Source organism: Poecilia reticulata, linkage group LG19, assembly GCF_000633615.1.
Source record: "Poecilia reticulata strain Guanapo linkage group LG19, Guppy_female_1.0+MT, whole genome shotgun sequence".
In the NCBI taxonomy this organism is placed as follows: domain Eukaryota; kingdom Metazoa; phylum Chordata; class Actinopteri; order Cyprinodontiformes; family Poeciliidae; genus Poecilia; species Poecilia reticulata.
This window is the reverse complement of record NC_024349.1, coordinates 26,632,531-26,657,357: the sequence shown is the minus strand read 5'-3', so window position 1 is coordinate 26,657,357 and position 24,827 is coordinate 26,632,531. Positions and strand designations below refer to the sequence as shown.

General features: G+C 40.1%; 1 protein-coding gene across 1 annotated transcript; it reads right to left on the bottom strand.

The window, feature by feature from the left end:
• Positions 1-432: 432 nt before the first annotated feature.
• Positions 433-22,926, bottom strand: LOC103482122 (1-phosphatidylinositol 4,5-bisphosphate phosphodiesterase delta-3-A). Its single transcript, XM_008438074.2, has 15 exons — positions 22,217-22,926; positions 18,862-19,029; positions 15,164-15,392; positions 14,900-15,029; positions 14,599-14,824; positions 13,663-13,864; positions 7,576-7,720; positions 6,971-7,123; positions 6,632-6,766; positions 6,324-6,477; positions 5,348-5,464; positions 3,795-3,973; positions 3,316-3,451; positions 3,093-3,242; positions 433-2,378 (listed from the first exon to the last, which is right to left on the bottom strand). Exons 1-15 carry the CDS (start codon positions 22,290-22,292, stop codon positions 2,290-2,292), a joined length of 2,289 nt encoding a protein of 762 aa, XP_008436296.1. The 5' UTR covers positions 22,293-22,926; the 3' UTR covers positions 433-2,289.
• Between the last annotated feature and the right edge of the window lie 1,901 nt (positions 22,927-24,827).

Genomic DNA, 24,827 nt, shown 5'->3' with positions numbered 1-24,827 from the left:
AGCAAGGATCCCTGCAGATAATCAGTGGAAACGTTACTTACCGACCAGGGCAGAGTTCCCCCTCTGCCCACTGTCGGCTCTACACGTCGCTCCCACTGACTGTATCTCTGCTGTCAACTCGTTCGGGGTCGCAGTCCTCCGTCACGACCCTTCTTAGGTTCTTCTTGCTTTTTCCTCTCTCTTCTCAACGCGAAGTCCTCTGCCTTTTAAAACACACTGCGCCTTGCAGGTTCCAGGTACGCGGCCTATGGGCACGCCCACCCCGCGCAGGTGACTGGCATCAGCCATTAGTTCTCGGAGTCCACAGTGAATAAAAAAAACAAAACATGCAGCGAAAACACTCAATAAAAACCACACTTAAAAAGTAAAAACAAATTTCTACTGTGCGACACATTCTGGAGAATATAAACAAACAGCTGCATAAAAGTCACAATAAGTCAATAAGGGATGATTTATTGATCTTTGAGGACAAACGTCTAGAGGAACAGAAGTAACTGATCTGATATCAAATCTTACACACAATAAATTACAGCTTGTTTTATTGCTCTAGTTCCATCTTACTTGTCTTTTACAGATTAGTGTTCCTGTTTACAGTGATCCAAGTAGTTCTCCTATATTTTGCTTATTTCTTGTAATGTGCCAAAACAGAGTTCAGTAAGTTTTTAGGTTTTCAGAAGGTTAATTTGTTTTTCTTCAGATTTTGACTATATTGTCACTCATTTCTGTTCTCAGCCCCCTTGATGAGTATTAAGGTCTGTATTTTCCCCCTAAAATGATCTAAGCGGCTCAGGTGTGCACCACCATTCACTCGATCCATTAAGGGTTTCTTAAAACTCAGCTAATATCATTTTAGGTATAACCTTGCTGGTGCTAAAATACAGGATTTCTTCGTCCAACAGAGTAACTTCTGACAGAAATGGTAAATGTATTTCCGGAACTCTACTGATAAAAAACTAGATAGTGATAAAAACTGGTTTTCATGCAGGTTTTGCTTTAGGAGCCTTTCCTCTTGACAATTTCTGTCAGAGTTGCAAAGTTTAAAACAATCAAAAATATAAATTATTCCTCTAAAACGCAGTAAGTCTTTACATGAAAACAAGTGAGAAAGTAGCCAATGAAAATATTTGAAAGGTTCTTAAAAAAACAACAAAGAAATACTTAATGTGACCAATCTCAAACATGAATGGGAAGTCTTGTTCTTGAAGGAAAAATCTGAAAAAAGGGCAAAGATCTGATCAACTCATTCATTTGTGTGAATGTCTTTCATTGTGTGTAATCATACACAGAAATGGTCAAACAAAAATATTGACAATGAAGGACAGGATTCGTAAGATAGAAAGTTTGTTGAAACGTTCACACGCAGATTTACAGCAGATGATGTTTCTTCTGTCACCTTCTTTAAGTCACATGACTTAAAGAACAGATATAGTCATAGTACTTCTTATTATATATAAAACACGAATAAGCATAAAATACACATAACATCTGATAGAAAAAAACTAGTTCGCTAGGATACAGTGGAATGCTGCACATTTCTACAAGAATTTCATGTGAAAATCAAACAGGATTAACTGAAAATAAATAAAGCATTACCACTTTAGCAATATATGAAAATATTTTAGGCAACAAACAAACCTGAAGAAAATAAATCAAGTTAATCAGCGTCAGGAATGAGTGAATGAAATATGATTGGACACAAGGTTAGAAAGAAGAAAACCTGATATTGATCCTAGATTCATTTAGATCAGAGGTCTGCCACCTTTACAACGGAACAAGTCAGCGAAATAAAACTACCGTAATCTAAAGCCATTAGAAAAAATACAACTTATAGTTTTAGATAAATATCTACTCCAGAAAAAATGTGTGCTATTAAATTAACACAGTAAACAATTTTCAAGTCTTATTGAGATTAGATAAAAATACTTCATATTTCAAAACATCAAGACTGGATCATTGTCTCATGGAATAAAACAGTGTAAACATACTTCATACCAGATATATCTGCCTTCAAGTATCCACCAACCACAGTGAATGTGATTTTTACAGGCATTCATTTGAATACATGCTTCTCAAAAACCTCCAACTTAGTGTCAAAAGAAATCAACTGACCCAACAGAAATGCTCATAAACAGGATCCACCTGGATTAATCACAAGAGACAGTCAGGATCCTGATCCTGTAATCATATCCAGGCACAAATACTGATCAAGCCTCCCACTTCCAATAGGGTGAAGAGGTCGTGTTCAGCTGATGGCTTGACCTATGATTGAGCTGAAGGTTCAGCTGATGACTAGGTGGGAGTGATCTTAACATGGATGAAGAGAGAGGCAGGAGAGAGGCTGGAGCCGTCCAGCTTCAGCAGGCGCACATGGCGATAACCTGTAGACAAGAGACACAGTCAAGATACAGTTAGGCTCACAACCTGGGAACCCTTAGCATGTCTTTGCTTCACGTCTCCATTTTAAACTACACTGTATTGCCAGAATTATTTGCTCACCCATCCAAATTATTAGAATCAGATGTTTCAATCTTTCATAGCTACAAGTGTATAAAATGAAGCACCTCGGTATACAGACTGTTTTCACAAACATTTATGAAAGAATCGCTCGCTCTCAGAAGCTCTGAACTCCAGTGTGGAACTGTGACAGGATGCTCCTCCACGGTGGAGCAGCTGCATCCATGTCATACATCACCAAGTGCAATACAAAGTGTTGTATGCAGTGGTAAAGTTTGGAGCTGGCCTCTTCCTCTTCCAACATGACTGTGAACCAGAGCACAAAGTAAGGTTCATAAAGACATGGATGGTGAGTCTGGTGTGGATGAACCTGACTGGACTGCACAGAGTCCTGACCTCAACCCTATAGAACACCTGTGGGATGAATTAGAGTGGAGGGAATCAGACTCTGATGGATGAGAAGCCAGGCCTTCTCGTCCAACATCAGTATGTGACCTCACAAAATCTAGCTGCAAAGGTGGACCAACGTCATATTGAACTCTATGGATTAGGAAAGGGATGTGACTTAAGCTCATATGTGAGTCAAGGCAGAAGAGCAAATAGGTTTGACAAAATACTGTACATGTGTACACACACACCTGTGCGAAGACTGGTGAAAGGTAGTGTAAACTGCCCCAAGAAGTCATTACTAGAGGTATAGTCATGATCCTCCACTACAAAGCGGACCAGAGCCAGGTCAGGTACGTGAATGGTGAAGTTAAACGTACAGTCCCAGCGTGGGTTGAAGCCTAAAACAAACAGTCAGTCAGTCAAACATGTAGCATGTTCCTGCAGTTGGACACTCTCATTCACTATTGGTACCATTGTTGTCCACATGATGAGTTTTCTTCTTAATGTTGTCAATGGGAACTCCATGGATCTCCACCCACACCTGAGGGTCCACTATGGAGCTGGGTTTGTCCCACTCAGGTTTAGGTAGCTGCTGAGCTGAAATAACCTTCAGCACCAAAACAACAGAGAAGATACAAATGAAGAATGGAAGTGGTCCTCATTACTTTTAAAATCATTTTATATTTATTACATCAGAAAACTCCTCTGAATTACAAGTGTCCTAGCCAATATAAATATTTGCAATGATGGTAAAAAGAAAGTGCTAGAGCTTTATGAATGAGGACAAAAAAAAGATCTAATCAGGTTCTGCATCCAAAATGGAAAATCTGAGTAGAAAAATAAAGTACAGATCAGAAATATGCTGCATTTAAATTCACTGATCATCAGTAGAATAAAGCTTACAGTTCTGTTTTTACATATGTTCATGAAATAATAATGTTCCACTTTACCCGAACAGTGAGCAGCAGGGGTCTGTGGGCTGGACCACCTCCAACATTCTCTGGGTTGAAGGAGGTGCTGGGCTGTCTCATGAAAGGGGGCTTTAGGACAAATCCACAAAGACCATTCTGCAAAAACCGGCCTTGATTTAGATCCATCGGCTCACCGGACGTCTGGAAATTCAGAGCAACTAGAGGACACATCACAGCAGTATCATGAGTTGTCCACTAGGGGGTGAGCTGTGAGAGAACATGCTTATTGAGGAACACATTCATTACTCTGCTAGATTAGATTAATGTGTGGCTGAACTACCAGGCATTTTCCCAATGGGCTGATGCATTTCTTTACGTCACAGAAAGAGAGAAAGAAAAAGTGGGAGAAAGCGAGAGAGAGAAAGAGAGAGAGAAAGAGAGAGAGAGAGAGAGAGAGAGAGAGAGAGAGAACATTTAGCACGTCAATCCCCACTCTGTCCGTTACTTTTGTTGTGTCCTTGGGTAGCCACTTTCCTCGCCTTGCCTGCTGCATAATGGTCCAGCATAACGGTCAGAGGACCACCATCAGTGTGTGAATGGGTGGGTGGAATGGCTGAATGTAGTGTGAAGCGCATTGGGATCTATGAACTCTATCAAGTTCGGGACCACTTGATAGACTTCAAGTGTTACCAATCAATCAGTTATCAGTATGTGACCTCACAAATGCACTTCTGGAAGACTCCTAAACCTTGTGGACAGCCTTCCCAGAAGAGATGAAGCTGTTCTAGCTGCAAAGGTGGACCAACGTCATATTGAACCCTATGGATTAGGAAAGGGGTGTCACTTGTGCGTGCAAGGACTATCTTCCTGGTTTTAGTGAGAGCAGCAGCAGCAGCGTTCTGGATCAGCTGCAGCTGTTTGATTGATTTGTTGGACAGACCTGGGAAGACGCTGTTGCAGTTTCTTCACTGGACCATAATGCAGCAGTAATCAATGCAACTAAAGATAAACACATGGATGAGTTTCTCTAGATCTCACTGAGACATCAGTCCTCTAATCCTGGAGATGTCCTTCAGGTAATAGAAGGCCGACAATGAGCTAAGATACAATGTTAGCTCATTGTATGAATTAACAGCTAAAGCTGTGATCTTGCACAAATGTCTAATTCTCTTTAACTAGGATTTTTGGATTGACTGAAAGTTTCCCTCCTTTTCAAAATTTTTTCTTTGTGTTCTGAGGATTTTTGCTTACTTCTGCTGCCTTCACCCATTTCTTACATTTCCGTGAGTCTTCTTGATTTCAAATGCTTTCGCGATTTTCATCAAAAAAATTTCATCTTGCAGCATTTACACTGCATCTTCACCAGAAATGCTCATTTTTTTGGTCACGTTTTAACAAATTATATTGTGTTTCTTACATAAAACGTCTGACAACTTTCTTTCATTTTTTTGCTAAATTGCTTAAACCCCTAATCTAGGAACCCATATGATGATTGTTTGCAAAGATCCTTTCTGACCAATCATATTGGACCAGTGGAGACTAAACCGTCTGGTCAGATGTTTGCCCCAGGATTCTTGGTATGTTGCTCTTACCAATTTGACAGCCAGCGTTCCACATCTCCTGAGGGTTGTAGTTGGACGACTGAAGGCGCTGGCCTGATGGATAGATCCTGCTGATCTGGTGACAGTTGAGACGTACAAAATGCATCCCTGCAGCAGCAGGACAAGGAACACTCTCTTAGTTGACACTCTTTGCTCAGTAGTCTCAAACTCTTGTCCTCAAGGACCGGTGTCTCCGAACTTTTAGATGTGTCTGGTTCAGCACACCCGTCTCCAATATGATATTGATGACATGATCAGTAGCAGATCTCTGTAGAACCTGACTACATTCTAGGGAGGCAGTTTAGCCATTTAACTCAGATGTGTAGGAAAGGGTTAGGGTTAGATCAGTGGTTCTTAACCTGGGTTCGATCGAACCCCAGGGGTTCGGTGAGTCGGTCTCAGGGGTTCGGCGGAGCCTCTGCCGCGGAGGTAAAGACACACTTGTGTAAAGTCGTGATGACGCGCCGCTTTGCCATCACTTGCTGCAGAGGATCACGTTACATTGCTTAGCCAATCAGAGGATCACGTTGCATTGCTTAGCCAATCAGAGCTGCAGAGGAGCACTGATTGAAGGAGTTCCACTCTCAGCATGGATTTGAACTTTTGTCTTTAATTACTTAAGCAAAGCTCACAGTTTTTACCAAATTCTATATTCTAAATCTGCTCCTTAGTCGCATCTTTTCGGGGTTGCTACTGCCTCTAGTGGTGTGGGGGTGGTAACACGGCTAATATAATTACATTACTAAATCAGAATACCGCAAAGTCTTTTGTGTTTCGGGGGTGGAGGGGTCGGGTTGGAATAAGAAGGGTTCAGTGAATGCGCATATGCAACTAGGGGGTTCGGTACCTCAAAAAGGTTAAGAACCACTGGTCTAGAAGTTGTAGGACTTTGAGACCATTGGTTTACATGTAAGTTAAGAACAGACCCTGGTTGTAATGATCTACAGGTTTTGAACATAAATCCTACCTGAGTCCTTGATGAGCCTGAGGGCTTCACTCTCAGAGAATGAACACATGTCAGTTGACGGATTTTTGGCAGCATGTTCAAAGCTTTTAAAGGGAACACTGCGAGTGTACACCACCAGCTCTGACAGCTCCAGACTCAGCCTGGATACTCCTGGCTGGGGCCACAAATATTTATCGCATTATTAAAAATGCTCACTCCTAACTCACCTTTTAATAAGTAAATAAATAAGTCATTTAATAAGTAAAATGCCAAAGTCTGTGACCAAATCAGAGTCAAAGGCTACTGAAGGGGAACCGCTGGTGCTATACCTTCTTGTCTTTCTTTCCAGAGGACTTTCCACAGCTGCCTTCCTCTTCTGATGAGTCCAAGTCTGAAGAACTGGACGGATATTCTTCCACCACCTTCTCCTTCTTACCCTTCACCAGGATTTTACCCTTCAGATCCTGCACATCCAACCAACATTCCACATCAACTTTCAACAGCAGTGGCCTTCAGAAAATAAATATTCTTCCCTTTAACTTTGCTATTAGATTTCAACAAATTCATTCTCAATCTTTTTGGACTTCCAGAAAGTACAAATATCTCTGTGTACAACTTCTGACCTTTAAAACAAATGAAATAAGCTTCTTTTCAGTTAGTTTATCTACCTCTGGACTTGGCAAAGAAGATGATTTCAGCCCAGAGAGGGGCTTCAGGAGTAGCTTGTCCCCCAGGATGGCTTTGAGGTGTCGAGCCATCACAGCTTGCTGCTCCACGGAGCAGTGATTCTCCAGAGACAGGATCAGAGGGTAGAGAGACGCCTGGGGGAGCCCAATCACCACAAACAGTCAGAACTACCTCAACAGGTCAGAGGTCAGCAAATATTTATTTGTATATGAAATAAATATTTTAGAAAGTTATCTATTTAAGTAAGTTAAATAAAGACTGCTCTATTTCAGAATCAGATTTATTTTATTGTCATTGTGCAAGAAAGCACAACAAAACGTAAAGAATAGCAACTCTTAAAGGCAGTGCAAATAAATAAATAATTATATTTAAATAAATCTAAAAATATACAGTAAAAACACAGAGAAACAACAGGGATGTTCAGAGCATGATGATCAGGATGAATTCAGGACAACAACAACTCTTGGACAGAAGCTACTCTATTTATTCTGCCCATAGATTCTGTATATCTATGGAGAATAAATGGCAGTAGTGTAATGGATGGAGAGCAGGAGGTTGAGAAACGGATGGATGTTGAGGTCCTCACCTTAAAGGCGTACTCGTTGATGGTCTTGATCACCTCCACAAAGGGCACTTTGGATGTGAGCGTGTGACCGTGATAGATGATGGGTTCTCCTCCGTCTCCATCCCAACAGTCCAGCTCCACACAGCGACAGCCGTGACTCAGAGCTCTGACACAGATCACAGAGGGCACATTCAGAAATGATATATATACCAATTCCTGTAAGTCTTATGACTGAGATGTTGAGACAACAGAAAGTGTTTTTTGTTCAACTGCAACTTTATTAATATTTTTAGACAAAGACTTTCAAAACTGGATCTTGTACATAAAATCTATTCTGCTTTTAAGTTTTGATATAATAAAACTAACAGGGGATGAAGGGTCAAATTATGATATTAACAATTAAATCATCTGGCTAACATTTAAATCCTTTGTTGTTGTTTTTTGTTTAAAAAACAACAACAAAAACAAAAATATGCCAGATTACAAAGCCATATTTTTTTCTGGTTTTGTATTCACAAGTGTATTCATCCATTTGTAAAAATGTTTTAAGTTAAATAATTTTATTTAAGGAAATGCTTAAATGTTGCAACAACACAAAAGCCTGATATTTATACCAATATGTTCATATCTTAAATTAAGATCTGAAATTACTCTTGCATTTGTAACATTTCTGTTTTACTTTTCTGTCAGTTAGTTTTTGTCTGTTGAGTTTATTATTTCAAACTGTATTGTTCCTGAATGTCTGATTGTGCCTTGCTGTACTATTTCCTTTACATTTTCAATAAAGACAAAACAAAACCCAAACATTTCCAAATTGTCACCTTTTAATTCAAAACATCACATGCAGTGATGAATTGTGTGTAATATTCCTCTCTAAAATGTGGAAACAGGACTCTGAAGTATTAGAATCCCGGGTTGTTGTTTTGGAGTTGGATTTAATGATTCTAGTTTAGTTCAGTCCTTTCTTACTCATTCTACTTTATTATGTTTAGTTCTTGAATCTAGTTATTCCTAGTTACTCTAGTTTAATTATGTTTCCTATGTTTGGTTATGCCTTAGTGTTAGATTCATTTCCTCATCCCCTGTGCTACTTTCTCTCTCTCTCATCAGCTCTTTCCCCTCAGCTAGTCAATCAGCCAGGTCTATTGTTCCAGCATTCACTCTCCCAGTACTTATATACCTTTTTTTTTAAATTCTCCTAGGTGAGAGGGAAAACATATCCCCTGTTACTACGGAGATATAACAGGATATAACCCTGTTATTTTCCTGTCACTTCCCTGTTGTCTTTGTGTCCTGGATTCCTTTTTTTGCACTGTTTTGGCTCTCTGTGTTCCCTGTTACTTTTGTAAGTTTTGTTCTTCATTTTTAATTGAAATATCCCGCCAAGACTTAGAACAATAAAAAATAAGAGTATGGCACTATAAGTTTGAACCGAAACAAATGCAGCAGCATCTGAATGCAGTTTTAGACCTTGAATGAGAAAAGTCTCATTCCACTGTGGAGCAACTGTGAGGACTGCATCAGTGACAGCTGAAGGAGCTTATCCTACTCTCCCTCAACCTAATAGTTTTGCCTGTTAAAGTTATTTTATATATTCTGTTACTATTATATCAACCTCATAACTGGATTACTACTTTCGTTTTTCTACTTCCAAGCTGAACCAGAGCAAGATGCCTCTGGCAGACACCAGAGATATCAGCAATATTACACAAATACTTCAATCAGTAGAAATAAAGATTCATCTACTGGAGACAAATACCAAGATTAATCCAGGTTCAACCCAACTAATGACGCAAAACAATGACCAGCTCATTATTATACAAAGTCAGTAGAACAGAAGATTCAGCAGCTGGAAGTGAATATCGAGAAACTGCTGCTTCTGGAAATGAAGCAACTCTTGTTAAAAACAGATCACATGCACCTCACCAAGCAGCTCACCTTGGAACTCTCTGGGAGCTAAACCGAAAAAAAGTCTCACACTTTGAATTTTACGAGACAACTAAGCAGAAGAACCTCTCACTTAGACAAATCAGAGTGGCCAGCTCTGAGCCAAAGTATCCCCCCCCCCAGATCTACTGCACTTCAACAGGACACTACGAGGAAACCTCACCTTCAAACATCGACAGGAGTCATAAGATGAACACATGATTGATTGACAAAAGTCTCATAAAAACTCTCTGCCAGCTCACTGACAACCACAGGCTCTCCATGGAGTGTCATCATCTCTTCAGACGAGGCGGACACTATTTTAAATAACATGGGACAAAGCTACTTACTGCAAACCTTTTTCATTTTATCAACAAGAACAGCAATGTGATGACCACTTCAGAAGAACAGGCTCTAATCCTATTTGATTAGGATGGAACCCTCCGTGTCCTAAACAAACTGATAAAACATCAACTGGAGACAGCTCTCCTCCCACTACAGTCCTTTGAACGTCTCATGTCCTCAGAAAAAATGTCTTCACCTGGACTTGAGTATCTTAAATCTGCGGATAAAATGTTCAAAACATCAGCTGGAGATGGAGTGGGAGGTTGCCCTCCCATCCCTCTTAACCCTCCGTCAGCCCCCTCACTCCTTTGTTAAAAGTCCCAACACATCTCAGAAGAAATGTACCTTCTGAACCTGGGTTTCTTAAATTCACATATAAAATGAACAATAACGTTCTGCTTGGTACTTCTATTCTTAGTGCTCACATAGCTGACTTTACTTCATCAAAACCACCTGTCTCTGATTCCCCAGAGCATCCACCATTCAGAGGTCTGAGACTGGGGTCCAGATAGTTGCTTTAGACCCATCTTCCTCCAGAATGCATCTGGCCCCTTCAGCAGCACCATGCAGAACACTGCCTGTCCAGATCACTATCAGAAAATGAACAAAAAACAGAAAACCTAAATGCAGTGATCTAAAATCCAACCTCAGACTCCTACCCTGTCTAAAGCAACCTGAAATTAATGAACTATCTGCCACCAAATCACTTAAACTGGCTCTGCTAAATATAAAACTACTATCGGCAAAATGACTATTACTTAATGAAAACATCACTGAGCATAATATTGCTGTTGGGTTTCTGACAGAAATATGGTTGAATGAAAATAATGAATCACCTACACTAATTAAATCAATGGATCCTAATTAAATTTTTTCAAGTGAGAACAGGAAACATAAAGAAGAGGAGGGGTTGCTGCCATATGGCATGATTCACTATAAAGGTTTTCTCAGGTCAGTTCAACTCTTTTGAATACCTGGGAATTGAGGTAGAAGGCCATAAACGAGCTCTCTCAAAAACAAGTGGTAGCTTGTAGACACTAACTGTACAAGACACAAAAGTATGTGGAAAATTTCTTCATTGACTTTAATGAACTTTTTAACAGCTATGCGTTGATTATGACTATTTAATAATTGTAGGAAATTTCAACATCCATGTTGACAAGCCCAAAACCAGAGGGACAAAAACGTTATGTGATATTCTTGAAAATCTATGCAATCTATAATTTCTCTGATGTCTTTAAAAGTCTATCTCCATGACTCACTTAGCAAAACAGCTACAATCACAAAATGTTCTGTTGTCTGTGACAACACTGCAACAGTGTCATCACAGGTCTGCCTAAAAAACCAGGCCTCCAGCTGCAGCTGATCCAGAATGCTGCTGCTGGCGTTCTGACTAAAGCCAGGAAGATAGAGCACATCACCCAGTTCTAAAGTCCTTCCACTGGTTCCCTGTAAATCAGAAAATACACTTTAAAATGCATTTGTTAGTTTATAAATCACTGAACGGCTTAGCACCACAATACATTAAAGATCTGCTGTTGTATCAACCTCCCAGACCTCTCAGGCCTTCTGGTTCTGCTCTGCATCCCCAGAACCAAACATGAAGAAGCAGCATTCAGCTTCTATGCACCACAAATCTGGAACAACTTCACTGGAACAATCTCACTTGTCCGAGTTTCCTTTGATTCACAGTTGCTGGAACATTGACCAAAATGTAATGTGTATTGATGAGTTTGACAATGGCACTCATCAAAACGCAATGTTTGTTACTGGTTTCTCAATTATTGACTCCATGGTGGTTTTTATTATTTTAATTTTGTATTTTTATGATGTAAAGAACTTTGAACTGCCTTGTTGCCAAAATGTGCCATACAAATAAACTTGACTGATTGTCATCCTGTAGCCCGAAGGTTCCTGTTTCAAACCTGGGGCTGCTCTGCATTGGTTTGTTCTCAGGATACTCTGGCTTCCTCCATCTCTCTAAAACTAGCATATAGGTTAACTACTCTCTCCAAATTGTTTGTAATAGTAAGTGGATCTTTATTAGATAGTGGATCTTTTACTTACCTAATGCTAGATTCAAGAAACAAATAATCATTAAAATGGGTTCTTTTAAACTGAAGAATCCACTAGAACCGGTTCACTTCAAAGAGCTGTAAATCCCATCTTCTCTCTTTAGGCAGCAAGTACCATAATTTACAGCCTATACTTAAAAAGTAATGAACGCAAACTGTGAAAAGCCAACAAAATCACTTAGGAGCTTTCCATATTAATATACCCCTGGGTAACCCCAAGTTGCCTAGCAATCTGCACATGCATGTGTCAATAAGTGGGAGTAATTGGGTATTAGTACTAGAAAAGCGTTATATGCATTTATTAGTCATATGCATTCACCCTGTTACCTATCTGAAATGTTCTTTATTCCTTCTCACAAAACATCACTGGAGTAGTTTTTTCAAGTCCCAACATAATTTATAAACTGCTCTGCCACCTGGAATGAAGGAATATGAGAAGTTGATGAGACAGAACATGAGCAAATTAGGCTCATTGTCCAGGTTTTCAGTTCTTTTTAACTGTAGTGACGTCTTAAGCAGAGGTCTCATTCTCGCGGCCCGCGGGCCAATTGCGGCCCGCAGGACGATGTCTCGTGGCCCCCACCGTGATATGACAGTATAATATTAGTGCGGCCCACAGGGTGAGCGGACCTCTGAAGGAAATCCCGCCCGCCGTTCCTCGTCATGGCTGACATTCGGTACTAGGCTAAGCTACACTGACTTCATGCACACTAAGCTTGTAACAATAGTGCGGTGGATGATGGAACAGTCCGGTACCAGGCGGATGATGGACCAGTCCGGTACCAGTTGCTCTTCCCTGCAGTCGCCATTCTGGTACTTTCTACCATTAACAAATGACACGATAAAACGCAGTGAAAGGCGACGGCTACCGGGCTGCTCGTCATCTGCCGCAATGACGTCACGCGTCGAGACGTTCTCCATACTTTGCTAGCTGGCTAAAGACTTAAAAAAAATAGAACAAGAGCGACGCCAAGTTCACACTGAAGCCTAAAGTAACCCAATTTCGATTTTTTTTTTTTTTTTTGACGTAATGCGACCTGTATCCGATCTTTTCATGACAGTGTGAACAGCACAGGTCAGATTCTTTTCGAATGTGACCCATATCCGGTACGTATCCGATTCAAATACAACTTAACGTTCAGGCCGCATTCATCCGAACTGAACGTCACTGATTCTCAACAAATTCTGCGTCCTGATACACGCAAGCGGGAAGAAAAACAACTATGATGTACTATAATGAAGATTAAGTTGTTAATATGCTGCTCCGGTTGGACAACTTCAAATATGTAAGCTAAGCTCCACCGTTAGCCTCCATGTTTACTTCCGCAAACACTGAGCACTTCTTCTTATGGCAGTTGCAGAACACTAAAAACGCTGACGCTATTGCGCCTTCTACTGCGCATGCGGCTCACTTTCAGGTCGTTTGCCCGTTCAGACTGCAGAATGCATACAGGTCGCATAAAGTGTGGCTGTGTGAACAGCCCGGCAAAAAAAAAAATCTGATTTGACAAAAAAAAATCAGAATTGGGTCACTTCCGGCTGCAGTGTGAACGCACCCTAAATTTAGTTACACCCTCATTATGTCTTTGTCAAAGCCAAAGCTTGCAGTTCATGAAATAATTAAATGGTGATGACATTTGAGGATATTTTTAAAATGTTTTTTGTGGAATCCTTTATGCGGCCCAGCCTCACTCAGACTCTGCCTCCAGCGGCCCCCGGGTAAATTGAGTTTGAGACCCCTGCCTTACAGGATGCTGCTCACCGTATGTACGGATCTGTGCTGCTGTCTCCGGTCAGCTGGTCCTTGGTGAGGTAGGTGTTGTGTGATGAGGAGATGAAGTAATGTGACAGCGGCTGGTTCATATCTTGGTAAACTCTTAAGTGTTCGGGGTTAAACACACAGTTCTCCTTAGACAGCATGTACATTGTGAAACCATTGGGGGTCATGAACTGATTTCTCTGGGCTGCAGAAGGTAAACGGTACAAATAAGAAATTATTAAATAAATTCAGTAAACAATCAGACATAAACAATCATAGTATCCCTGTCTCCTCCTGAGGGTCAATACTCTCAGTTTTAGAGATTAATTTTAAGATCTTCATTAGGAGGGTGGTTTAATCATAGCTGAACCCAGATATAAAGATGCTCTGTCTAAAAAGACAAAATCCAACTAAACATTTCCTGTTTTGGGTCAATAAAGATTAAGTAAATTATTTAAGCTTCTTAAATACAATAATATTTTTTCCAGCTTAGAGGCGACTTACTAGTATTTCCTGAGTGTGACTGGTGTGAGTTGTGCTTTCAGCTCTGAAAGCACAAGTAATACAATGAAACCGCAACCGAGTCAGTGGTTTCGTTATGATCACTCCTTAGCATTGATTTTGGTTATCTTAAGCTATTTGTCACTAATTGGTGCTACCATTGTCCACTGGGCTGACCTAAGCTTCAACTTCCAAGCTTTAGTCTTAACATGTTGCTTTCATTTTCCAGTTAACTTAAATGTTGTGAATTAGAATCAACACAGAGGCATAAAGGCACCAGAATCTGGGCTTTTCACATTTAGCTAAAAGGCAAGGTCATCTTAGCTTGAGTAACGACAGGAAATGTTTATGTCAGACAGAAAGAATTAAATGTTTTTGACTCTGATTTCAACTGTAAATGTTTGAACATAGTAGTTCCTAATTAATAAGATAGCACACCCCACTCGTTGAGTTCGTAGGTGAGGATGAGGCTCTGAGCATGTGTCAGGGAGGCATCCTCCCCCTGCTCCCTCAGGAAGTCCCTCAGGTCCACAGTGGAAAGGACACAGCTGTTGGCAGAGTAACGAATGAAGACAGCATCCAGCTCTGGTCGTCGTAGCAACTCCTTGCAGAACACTTCGATCTCCTCGTGGTCTAGACGTCCATCAGCAGACTGATCACATTTCTGTGGGTTAGACAGAGCCAGGCTGTAAGTGTTGTGTTGTTGGCCAGCAGACGGTCACAGCTGTGGCGGCTCTACCTGGAAGAGGCTGCGAGCGTACTGATCACTAAGGTCAACATTGATCATACGCAGCAGTGTCTGCACCTCCTCATAGCTCATCTTGTCATCACGGTTCTGATCAGCCCGACTCAGATAAGCATGGATCCAAGTGACACAGACATGGTTAAGGAGGCAGCTGCTGCAGTTCCACTCATACTTGATTTAATATAGACAAGAAACATGGAAAACAGCTTAGCTCTGATGTTTGTGTTGGACGTTGTGAGTCAGGCAGTTGAAGGATATTGGTCAAGTTTCTCTTTGTGGGTCATGTTGTCCACTCTCTCCTGCAGAGTGCAGATGCCTCGGGCCCAATGCTGGGCCTCCTCCTGACTGCTGCACAGGAGATCCAGGCTCTTCCGGGGTCCTTTGAAGACCACCGTCAAACATCGACCCTCTGGCACTGAGCCTGCCATCCGCCGCAGGGTTTCTGACTGGCAACCTTCACGAACACACTCTACTTCCATGACAGAGACTACGGGATGGAAAAGCAGAGTGGAGGAACAAGAATAAGGATAATGGAGAATCTTTTATAATGAGATATTTAGTCCAGGAGGAGAACATCTGTGGCTTGCTTTAGGAAAAGAAGTAAAACCAGATTTTTGACACAAAGTGGGACCTATGGAAGTTTACCTAGTCTAACTACATGCACGCAGCTTGCCGTTAAGTTCCTTGCCCAGAGGCATGTGGCAGGGAGGAGGTGGAATCAAATCTACAACTGTCTGGCTGCACTGAACTGTGTTGATCTATTTTAGGTGCATAGCTCTGCTATAGAGGTATGTGCACAGAAAAAAATCCTTGATTGCAAATAAAATAGATGCAACAAAATCATTACACTGGCACATTGGCTCTTAATTTTATTTATAACTAAACATTTTAGCATGCATCTTGGAAAATAAAACTTTTGTTTATTTACTGGGAAGAATGAATGAAGGTTTCTGAGCAAGTGTTATACTTTTGGAACAGATAACGGAGTTTTCAGTGCAGATTATTTTTCTTCTCTTTCCAACCGAAACTCCTTTGAACCAGGTTTGATTTAGGGACAGAGGTACCAGGTAACCAGAGATGGGAGAAACTGAGAGAAACTCTCTACAGGAAAGAGATCTGTGGAAAGCACCGAGTACGTGACTGATAAGATATAAAAGGAGAATTTTATGTGTTAAGTTTCACTTCTTCCTTCTTCTCTCTTGCTTTTCTTTTCTCAGATGCAGCTATTTACTCTGATTTTCTAAATAAAATATGTGAAGACAAATGTGCATTTCTCTGATTGATTTCAGTGTATCGTTCTCTCCCAAAACGAAAAACATTTTTCCTAAACACGTTAAGTGAAATAATGTCAATGTAACTAGTACTTTTTCATTAATAGTAAGAAACTATTGACTTAAAGTTAGCTTGTAAGTTAGTTTTGTCTTATTTCCAGAGTACTAATATATTTGCACTAGAAACTAGACCAAAATACTTTGTAAGATTTTGTGTTTCTGCAGTGCATCAGTTCCTTTGGTTGCAAACATACCAGACAGCTCAGAAAACACCTTCAGCTCTGACAAACAGAAAAGTGGTGTCCAGTAAGCATGGATAACCAGATGCCCTGTAACCTCTGCAGCAACAATCAACAGATGATTTTTCAAAGGGTCAAAGGTCACTTCTCCTCACAACAGGCCTTTAAAGTTACCCTTAAAGGCCTGAATAAGAGGCTTATACTCTGAATCAGAGCTGACAGAGTATTTTAGATGACAAAACGTTCCTCTAAACAGGTCCTATTGTGAGTAGCCTTCAGCTCAGCTCTTTAGAAAAATTCTTATTCTATTCTCCAAGCTGACACAGCTTCAGTGTCAGACTGCTGTGAGCACTCCAGTAATGTCTCCTATAAAAAGCCAAACTTGTCCTTTAAACTCTTCCAAATTAAACAAGAAGACAACCATACCCCTTAAATGTGCTCAGGCGGTCTCCAACCGAGCTGGGGTTTCTAATTTCGACCTTTGATTCTACTTGACTGAAAGCCACAGGGGCGAGGAGCTAAGGAGTAGGGCCACCCAGCTGCGCTACAGCCAGCCCCTGGGATCTAAACTAAGTGGCACTAATTACACACAGAACATGAATGATAGGTTCTCACTGTGTGTTGTCCACATGATGATCACTTGCATCTGCAGACTTTTTTTTTCACAAACACAATCTGAGTGTTTTTTGTGTGATTAAATTAATTAGGATAAATCGACAGGTTCTGACTTAAAATTGGACAATCTACAACATTCAAGAAAACCAGATAGACCCCTGGGCTCCAGAGGTCATATTCTCACATCTCAGCAGACCTGCTTTACTTGTCAAGTTAAAAAAGAGTCAAATCTTCTGATAATAATATGGCATCAAACCACAGACCCTCCCAGCTTCCAGTGTTCTATAATCTTAAATGTTTGAACTGCAACAGGATAGGCGAGCATCTTAAAATAAGCTCCAACTCTGTAATCAAGGTAGGCTCCCCTTAGATGGTGCAGCAGGGACTGGGTACTTCGAATGCAGCAAGTAGCATTTAAGTTCAACCAAAATAGACACACTGTACTGATGTTTTACAGAACACACCCAGCAGCAATACAATCGTAGTGCTATATCCTCCAGACATGGCTCCCAAACCTTAACCAAGATCTCAACAAGACGGAGCTAGAAAATGTCTACAACTGCAGCAGAACATGACTCAGCATATGCTGTTTCATGATTTTCAAGTAAAACAAAAAAAAAGTCAGTAAACCTTTGTTAAGGTATGAAATCAACTAGCGATTCACATGACCCAACAAGGCATAGAAAACAAGAGACTTTGGTAACAGCTGAAAACATGTATTTTTAAATTTGTTCTGTATCAAAGGTTCAGATGTCTCCTTCACCCCAGACTGGACCTGCACTCTGCAGATGCAGTGAAACTGGAACAGCAAGTGTTAAACTAGGGAGGCGCCCATGTGAAGATGTGGGCTTTCATCTTACATTTCTCCCTAGTGGGGTCAGGAGGGGTGCTGGTGACTATCAGAGATCAATAGCCGAGAGGCGGGGTCACCCTGGACCGGTCACCAGGTCCAGGGTTGACCTGTGATGACCAGTCCATCACAGGTCAACACAGAGACAGACAGGACAAACAATCATGCACACACACATCTAAGAAGAACTTAGAGAGACCAATTAACCTGACAGTCATGTTTTTGGACTGTGGGAGGAGAACCCATCCCTGGGCCGGGAATCGAACCCAACTGTTACCCAGTTGGCAACAGTTGCCCAACAGTTGCCAACTGTTGCCAACTGTAACAGTAACCAATATTATATATATTTCCCTACATTTTGGACACAGTGTTAAAGCAACCACACACATTGATTTTCTGCTTTGGTTAAACACCCCCACAATGCCCCCCCCCCCCAACTCACAAACATTCCAGTTTTATTTATTGGACCAATGCAAATATGAAAAGCTGACTAACATTGGCCAATACTGATGTAAATGTTGATTTATTGTGCATGCCTATTTTAAACCCAACCAAAACTTTCCTTTCTCTCTACAGCCTTCTGTCGCCCTGGTTAAAAGAAGGAGCATTGACATTTCCATGTTAGACATTCCTGTTTCCTTTGTAGTGACTGTATGAGTTCTAAAATGAAGCTGCTGTAACAAACTCAGTAGATTTAATGCTGAAAATGAAAACGTTTATTTCTTTCCTACACTGTTGTTGAATGAAATGAATCAACCTTGCTTCAGAGTTAACAGTGAAACACTGTGTGTGCTGTCATAATGGGTCTAATCTGGATTCCACCACGGAAGAACTGAAAAAATAAGACCAAGAAAATACGATCTGAAAAAATGTTCTTCAGATCATGAAAATAGCTCAGGGTTTTCTGTGTCTTTCCCACAGCATGTCATGTACCTTCCTGTCAGAACTTTGTCTAGATGTGTAAGAGAGAAACTAACTCACAGGATTGTTGCTCCTTGGCCCGGCTAGATGTCTTCTGGGACTGACACCAGACAGTCACACCATCATCCAGAAGCTTCAAGGTACGTTGTTTCTGCCAGCGAGTTGATCGAACCTTCACCATGCTGGAACCATGCAACATCTGCTTCACATCTTCATCATCCTGAATCCCTGGGAAGAACAAGAACACGGGAAGAAAGACATATGATGGCATGTGATGGTAAGCTGAGTTTGGTGTGGACATAGTTATTGCCAGAGAGCGTATGGTAGTGAATCTCATGAGAATCAGGGTAGAGATCCTGTTGATAGCTGCAGACTGCTATCCTCTGTTACTTTGTAAGGCACTTCCTACATCTGATCTGACCATCCAAAGCAGACAGCAAGCAATTAACAGTACTGAACAGTGTGACTTTTAGATGTTATCATCTAACAACCAGGCACGTGCAGAGCGGGGAGCTGGGGGGGCTTGAGCACCTGCCCTTTTTGCTCCTTGCCCCCAAGTGCCCTTTTGGTCAAATTTTTTTTTTTTTTTTTGGTATTATTATTCATTGTATATGTCACATTTTTGTAATTTATCATTGTTTATTAACTCTGAAAGCTGAGAGGCTTTGTTAATATTCTGTCCTAGAATGCGGTTAGATGGGCCCTTTTTGTTGTTGAGCACCTGCCCCCTTACTGGTCTCTGCTAACAATAAATTGTAAAGTAAAATTTTACCATTTTAAACCAGTTTCTTTTAAAGAAGGTTGTCACAACCATATTTTGGCAGTTACTAAGAAATGTATTACAACAAAATGGAAATCCAATGCCCCCATTCCAATTAAAATATGGCTTTGTGAAATCAATAGCTTCAATAGAGAAAATAAGCTATTGGATGCAAAGCAGAAGTAAGACCATTTATAAAATATGGCAACCATTTTAAGATATATGCAAAACCTACCTGCACACTTTATTGACTAACCTGTACTTGAGCAGGGCTTGACAGTATTTATGAATAATAGTGATACCATCTGTACCTCTGATTCCTATATAATTTAGTTTTACCCTTAATTACTCCTCCCCCATGTTTTTTGTCTTTTTTTTTGTTGTGTTATGTCACTGTAAATGTATTTTATATAAAGTATGTCTACTTAATTGATATTTTTTCTCAATCCTGTGCCAGTTAGTAATTGCAATTTTTGGTATTAAAAAAAGTATTGTGGAAAAAAAAATCTACAAATCTACTCGACACCTCTGCATTACTGCATTTGGTTCCATCATCATGACAAAATAATGCTATATTTTCTATTTTTAAATATTTTACCATCACAAGCCATTATAATATGGAGTTCAACGTATTCTGGTCCTACTCAGCATTAAGAAAGGCACACAGACCTCCTTCCACCATCACCACTCACTGCCTGATATATTATATAGAGGTGAATCGATAAATTGGACAGATGATAAATCAATGCAGATTTTCTTTATTTTGGGAGAAAAGATCGGCTGATTCTTACACCAATCTTATCTTCCTCAGCAAAGATCTAAAAATCAGCCACAATCCTTCCTCTGTCGCTCTGCTGTGAGAGAGTGTGACTGACAGACTCACCAGGTCATGTCTGCATGTTTGCAGTTCATAATAGTCACTCCACTGGTAATCCAGTAACCTTCTGAGCAACATTTCAGAAAAGAAAATCAGAGTTGTCCAAAAACTGAATTGGCACATCAGGTTTTTTAAAAGACCATGATTGGCCAGAAAACTGCAGTTGAATTCCTAATATTATCAATAAGCAGAGTGAGAAGACATGATGTCACTTGCAATAACGATTCTACAATATTGTGCAGATCTTATCCTGTATTTTTCTAGGTAATACTATTGATTATCCTAGTAAAAATGGATAATACTATAACAGAAGAGAGGGCACAACAGAAGACAATGGGATTTAAGTCTTAATTCCCTGGTCAGTGTCAGGGTCCCATCAATCCACCATCTGAGTAAATACAGCTCTAAATCTGGTGCCAGGATTCAGATGAGGACTTATCCAGGACCTAATTCTCTGCTGCCAGTCCGAAGGATTATTACTACTCTGACTATCTTGGAACAGATTAGCAGGAAAGAACTCAGATGTCTGAACACACAAACAGCTACATGTTAAAAGATCCTGTGTACTACCCACACAGGCTGTAGTTAGGCATGCATGGAAATTTAATGTGCACTCACTCCAATTTCACATAGCGTATCAGTGGTTTAGTCTGAAAGTGTTCAAACCAATAAGACAATGAATCATCACTTCACTGAACAGAGCTGAAGATCCATGCTTCAGCCCAGTAATATCAGACTCAGACACACATGATGGCAAGTTATAATCAGTTCATCCCACACTGGAAAATGAATCTCGCTTCACATGCAGCTGAAGCTCCTCTGAATATATTTAAATGGTCGGTGGAAGTAGAAAATTTAAAAATTACCCATAAAATGTAGGCATTAAACCAGCAGTGTATTACAAATTCTGCCAACAAACCTTTTCACTCACCGCAGTAGAATGTGTTCAAAGAAGCAACGATTCAGCAGAGTGGAGAACAACAGAGGAGTCATCCCTCAAATAGGAAAAATGTGTCAAAAGGAAAAATATTCAAATATCTGACAGGAGACTAGAGAAGCTTCATTGTGTAGTGGATTCCACATCTGGGAACAAAGTGAGTCTCTGACAGGATGATGGAAGTTTTAGTACTGCAATAAACAGGAGGAGTGAATGACTCATGCAATCTGCTGGATTATCTTAGAAACGTTTTAATTTACTTTCAATAATTAATCGAGTGTAATGTACAGTTTCATAAAGGGTCAGTTAGAATGAATGTATTATTGAATTGAAATATTTTTATAAAGTGCCTTCAGAGGACATTTGTTATGAATTAGCGCTACATAAATAAACTGAATTGAATTGAACTGAAATGGCCGCACATTGCCATAAACACATAATTATATAGACGTTTTTTCCAGTGCTACTATATTTTTAGTAAGCTGTAGTTAAAAACAGCAACTAGGTTAATGTTCATGTGCAACATTTTGTAAATGTTTAGTAATTAATGTGTAATGGTTAAAAACATGCTGCTGCTGTTTGAACGCTCCAGCTGCCTCCTCTCCTGCCAGTGTTTGTGGATTCAGAGCTCCTCAACCCATCAGTAATCCCTTCTGCTCCAGTTCGCTTTGAACGGAACATTATCCGGTCCTGGACGGTTTCCCTGCTGAGATTCTGCAGCTTCAGGATGACCACAGCGCTGTGATTGACCCTCTGAGTCTCACACGAAAGAGACGACATGACGGTTCCAGGTTTGGCAAACGCTCAGAGATTGTCTTGGCCAAAAGAGGAAAACACTCACCCAGATTCCTCAGGGGATCGATGGCCTTTGGTTCGGACGTCCCGGCCCGGTTCTTCTTGTGTTTGGCGCCCAGCATGATGCTCAGAAGCTCTGGCCGCTCCGTCTATGTGAGCCGCAGGGTGGCGGACGGTGAGTCGGCGCTCCGCTGGCCGCTCATCAGCATTTTAACCTGCTCAGGGGTCTAAGAGCCCCACTTCTTCAGAATGATGTCACTGGCATCCATCTGACGTCAGAGCCGACTAAGTCCTCCTCAGCAGATTTTCAAAATAAAACCGGGGGAACCATAATCCGCTGTTGAACGTTGCCCACTTTTCTTTATCTGAGCATTCAGTTATTTCCAGCGGTGAAAGTCATCAGGTACGGTCTGGGACATTAATTTCCAATATTTTATATCTGCTGCTGTTTGTCCCTCCTATCTAATAGTTGTAAATAACAGACTCCAAACTAAGCACTTGATTTTCTGTTTATTTATCATTTACCATTTGCTCAAAGATGTTGCTTTCTGTTTACATGAAAAGACTGTGGGGAAGACTGAAAAAGAATAATTAATTTTTGGAGCAAATTTCTTACTTTAGTATTTGTTATATCTATTAACATGCCTCTCATAAATATGTTATGATGAAATATAATAATTAAGCCTGATTAGTATTGGTTCCCCACCACCCACATTCTCCCCAGCCACTTGGTGTGTAGGTGGATCCTATTGTCTTTACAATAAAGCAAATGCTGTATGTACAAAAAAGGTGGAAAAAAGTATACTTTAGTATACTTCAAACATACTTAAATTTATGAAAGTACACTTTAAGTATACTAAATATTAAGTGTACTACCTATAAGTATATCTGAAGTATACTAAAAATACACTTGTACCAATTTCGAAATTAGAACTTTAAACACACTTAAACATAATTGTACTAAAATACACTTTTAATATATTAAATAAAAGTATACTTTAAGTGAACAAATTATGAATGAATATGTATTTTAAGTGCCTTAATAATCTTTTACTATTAAGTAAAATTGCATACTATAAAAAAATGATAATCGTGATGTAATTTTTAAGAAAGTATCCAATCAATTTTCAGATGTGTGATGTAAAACCTTATAATCAGCGGCATTAGCTCCAGTTCACACTCCAGACCAGATGGTGGCGGTGTTGCACATTTTCATTTATTTAAAAAAAACGCCCCAAAGAGAACTTGAAGCAGGGAAGATAACAGACGCTGTTCAAATTCGCCATTTTTACTCGCATAATATTGCCTTAAAAGTAGAGAGGGCCTCGACAATAGTTACTAATTTTGGTAAATTCAAGCTGGTGACGTTCTAGTCCGAGTTAGACGACAACACAACGGGACAACAACYGATGGAAATGAAATGTGTGTCACAAAAGGAGCCCGGAGGGATGAAGGCTGCTAAGTGTTGCTAGCTGGTGGTAAGTTTGCTTATTAATTATCTTCATTTAACTATAAACAGTGCAGTAAAGATATATAACTTACGTTGGTTTCTTAAATAATTTATCAATTTTATTGTGACTTGTATGATTACTACAATAGGAATCATTCAGCTTTATGTTATAACTGCATGGAGGCTGTTTGTTGCGACTTATACTTTTATTCATAAACATAACCTGGTTTTAATTAAGCTCCATAAGACGGAGAGACTTTGATATTGTGAGGTTGTTGTTATAACTTGCTCATCAATGTTTTTATCTTCAACATATGTTTGCAGTCTAACTAAGCAAATGAAGATGAAAGAGGAAGCCAGAGAAATCAGGTGTTGGGAAACTAAAGACTTTTCTGTCTCAGAAGAAGCTCTGTCTCCACCAGMTCACCAACCAGCTCTGAAGATGAACCTCCACATCGTCTTCATGATGTAAGTTTGTTTTTTCACTGAGGAGCTAGCTACATTTTCAACAACAAAAACTGCTGTGTTACCAACACCAAGTGYTTAATAAACATGATTTGATTTAAAGATAACTGGAAAGAATTTTTCTCTCCTTGTTAATCTAACATTTATCTTTCATTTTTTTTATTTGTTGTTGGCTTTCAGGGCCCTGTGATGGACTGGTGACCTGTCCAGGGTGAACCCTGCCTCTCATCTGATGGCTGCTGGAGATGGGCACCACCAGCCCCCCTCACCACCCTGGATCGGTGTGTTCAGATCATGGATGGAAAGATTTTAAGGTRGTTTGTCTCCTTAAGTCCACACTTAWAACAGMTTCATAGTTAATGCCAACATCAACTGATTCTATGACATTGCTGACTATTTTTTTCTACTTCTAACATAAACAGGCAAAGAAGACGCCCAGAAATGTTTTTCCACCCCAGGCATCTGGTCCCAATCATCATCAGTTCTGATGATGTCACATATACAGCGAGTACAAAACGTCTTAAAATTGTATTATTTTTTTATTTGCCATTTTTCTGTCTTCTTTAAAATACAATGCTTTCTATGTTTAATTGCTCTATTGTTAATTTTTGTAGGTTTCTGTAAGGTGCAGTGAACAGGAATGTTCTGTCATTGATCCTCACTTTATGTTTTATTGTCACACTTAAATTTTCATGTTCATGTGTTCACTTTTGATGTGTAAACTGATAATTTATGTAAAGTT

Bases quoted from the DNA above. Each gene is read 5' to 3' on its own strand.
- LOC103482122 (XM_008438074.2), bottom strand. From the start codon at position 22,292: ATGCTGGGCGCCAAACACAAGAAGAACCGGGCCGGGACGTCCGAACCA. The intron at 13,865-14,598 runs GTGTGCTATCTT...TACCTTCTGCAG, and splicing joins CTACGAACTCAACGAGTGGG to CCCAGAGAAATCAGTTCATG. The intron at 7,721-13,662 runs GTGAGCAGCATC...GATCTGTGTCAG, and splicing joins AGCACAGATCCGTACATACG to AGCTCTGAGTCACGGCTGTC.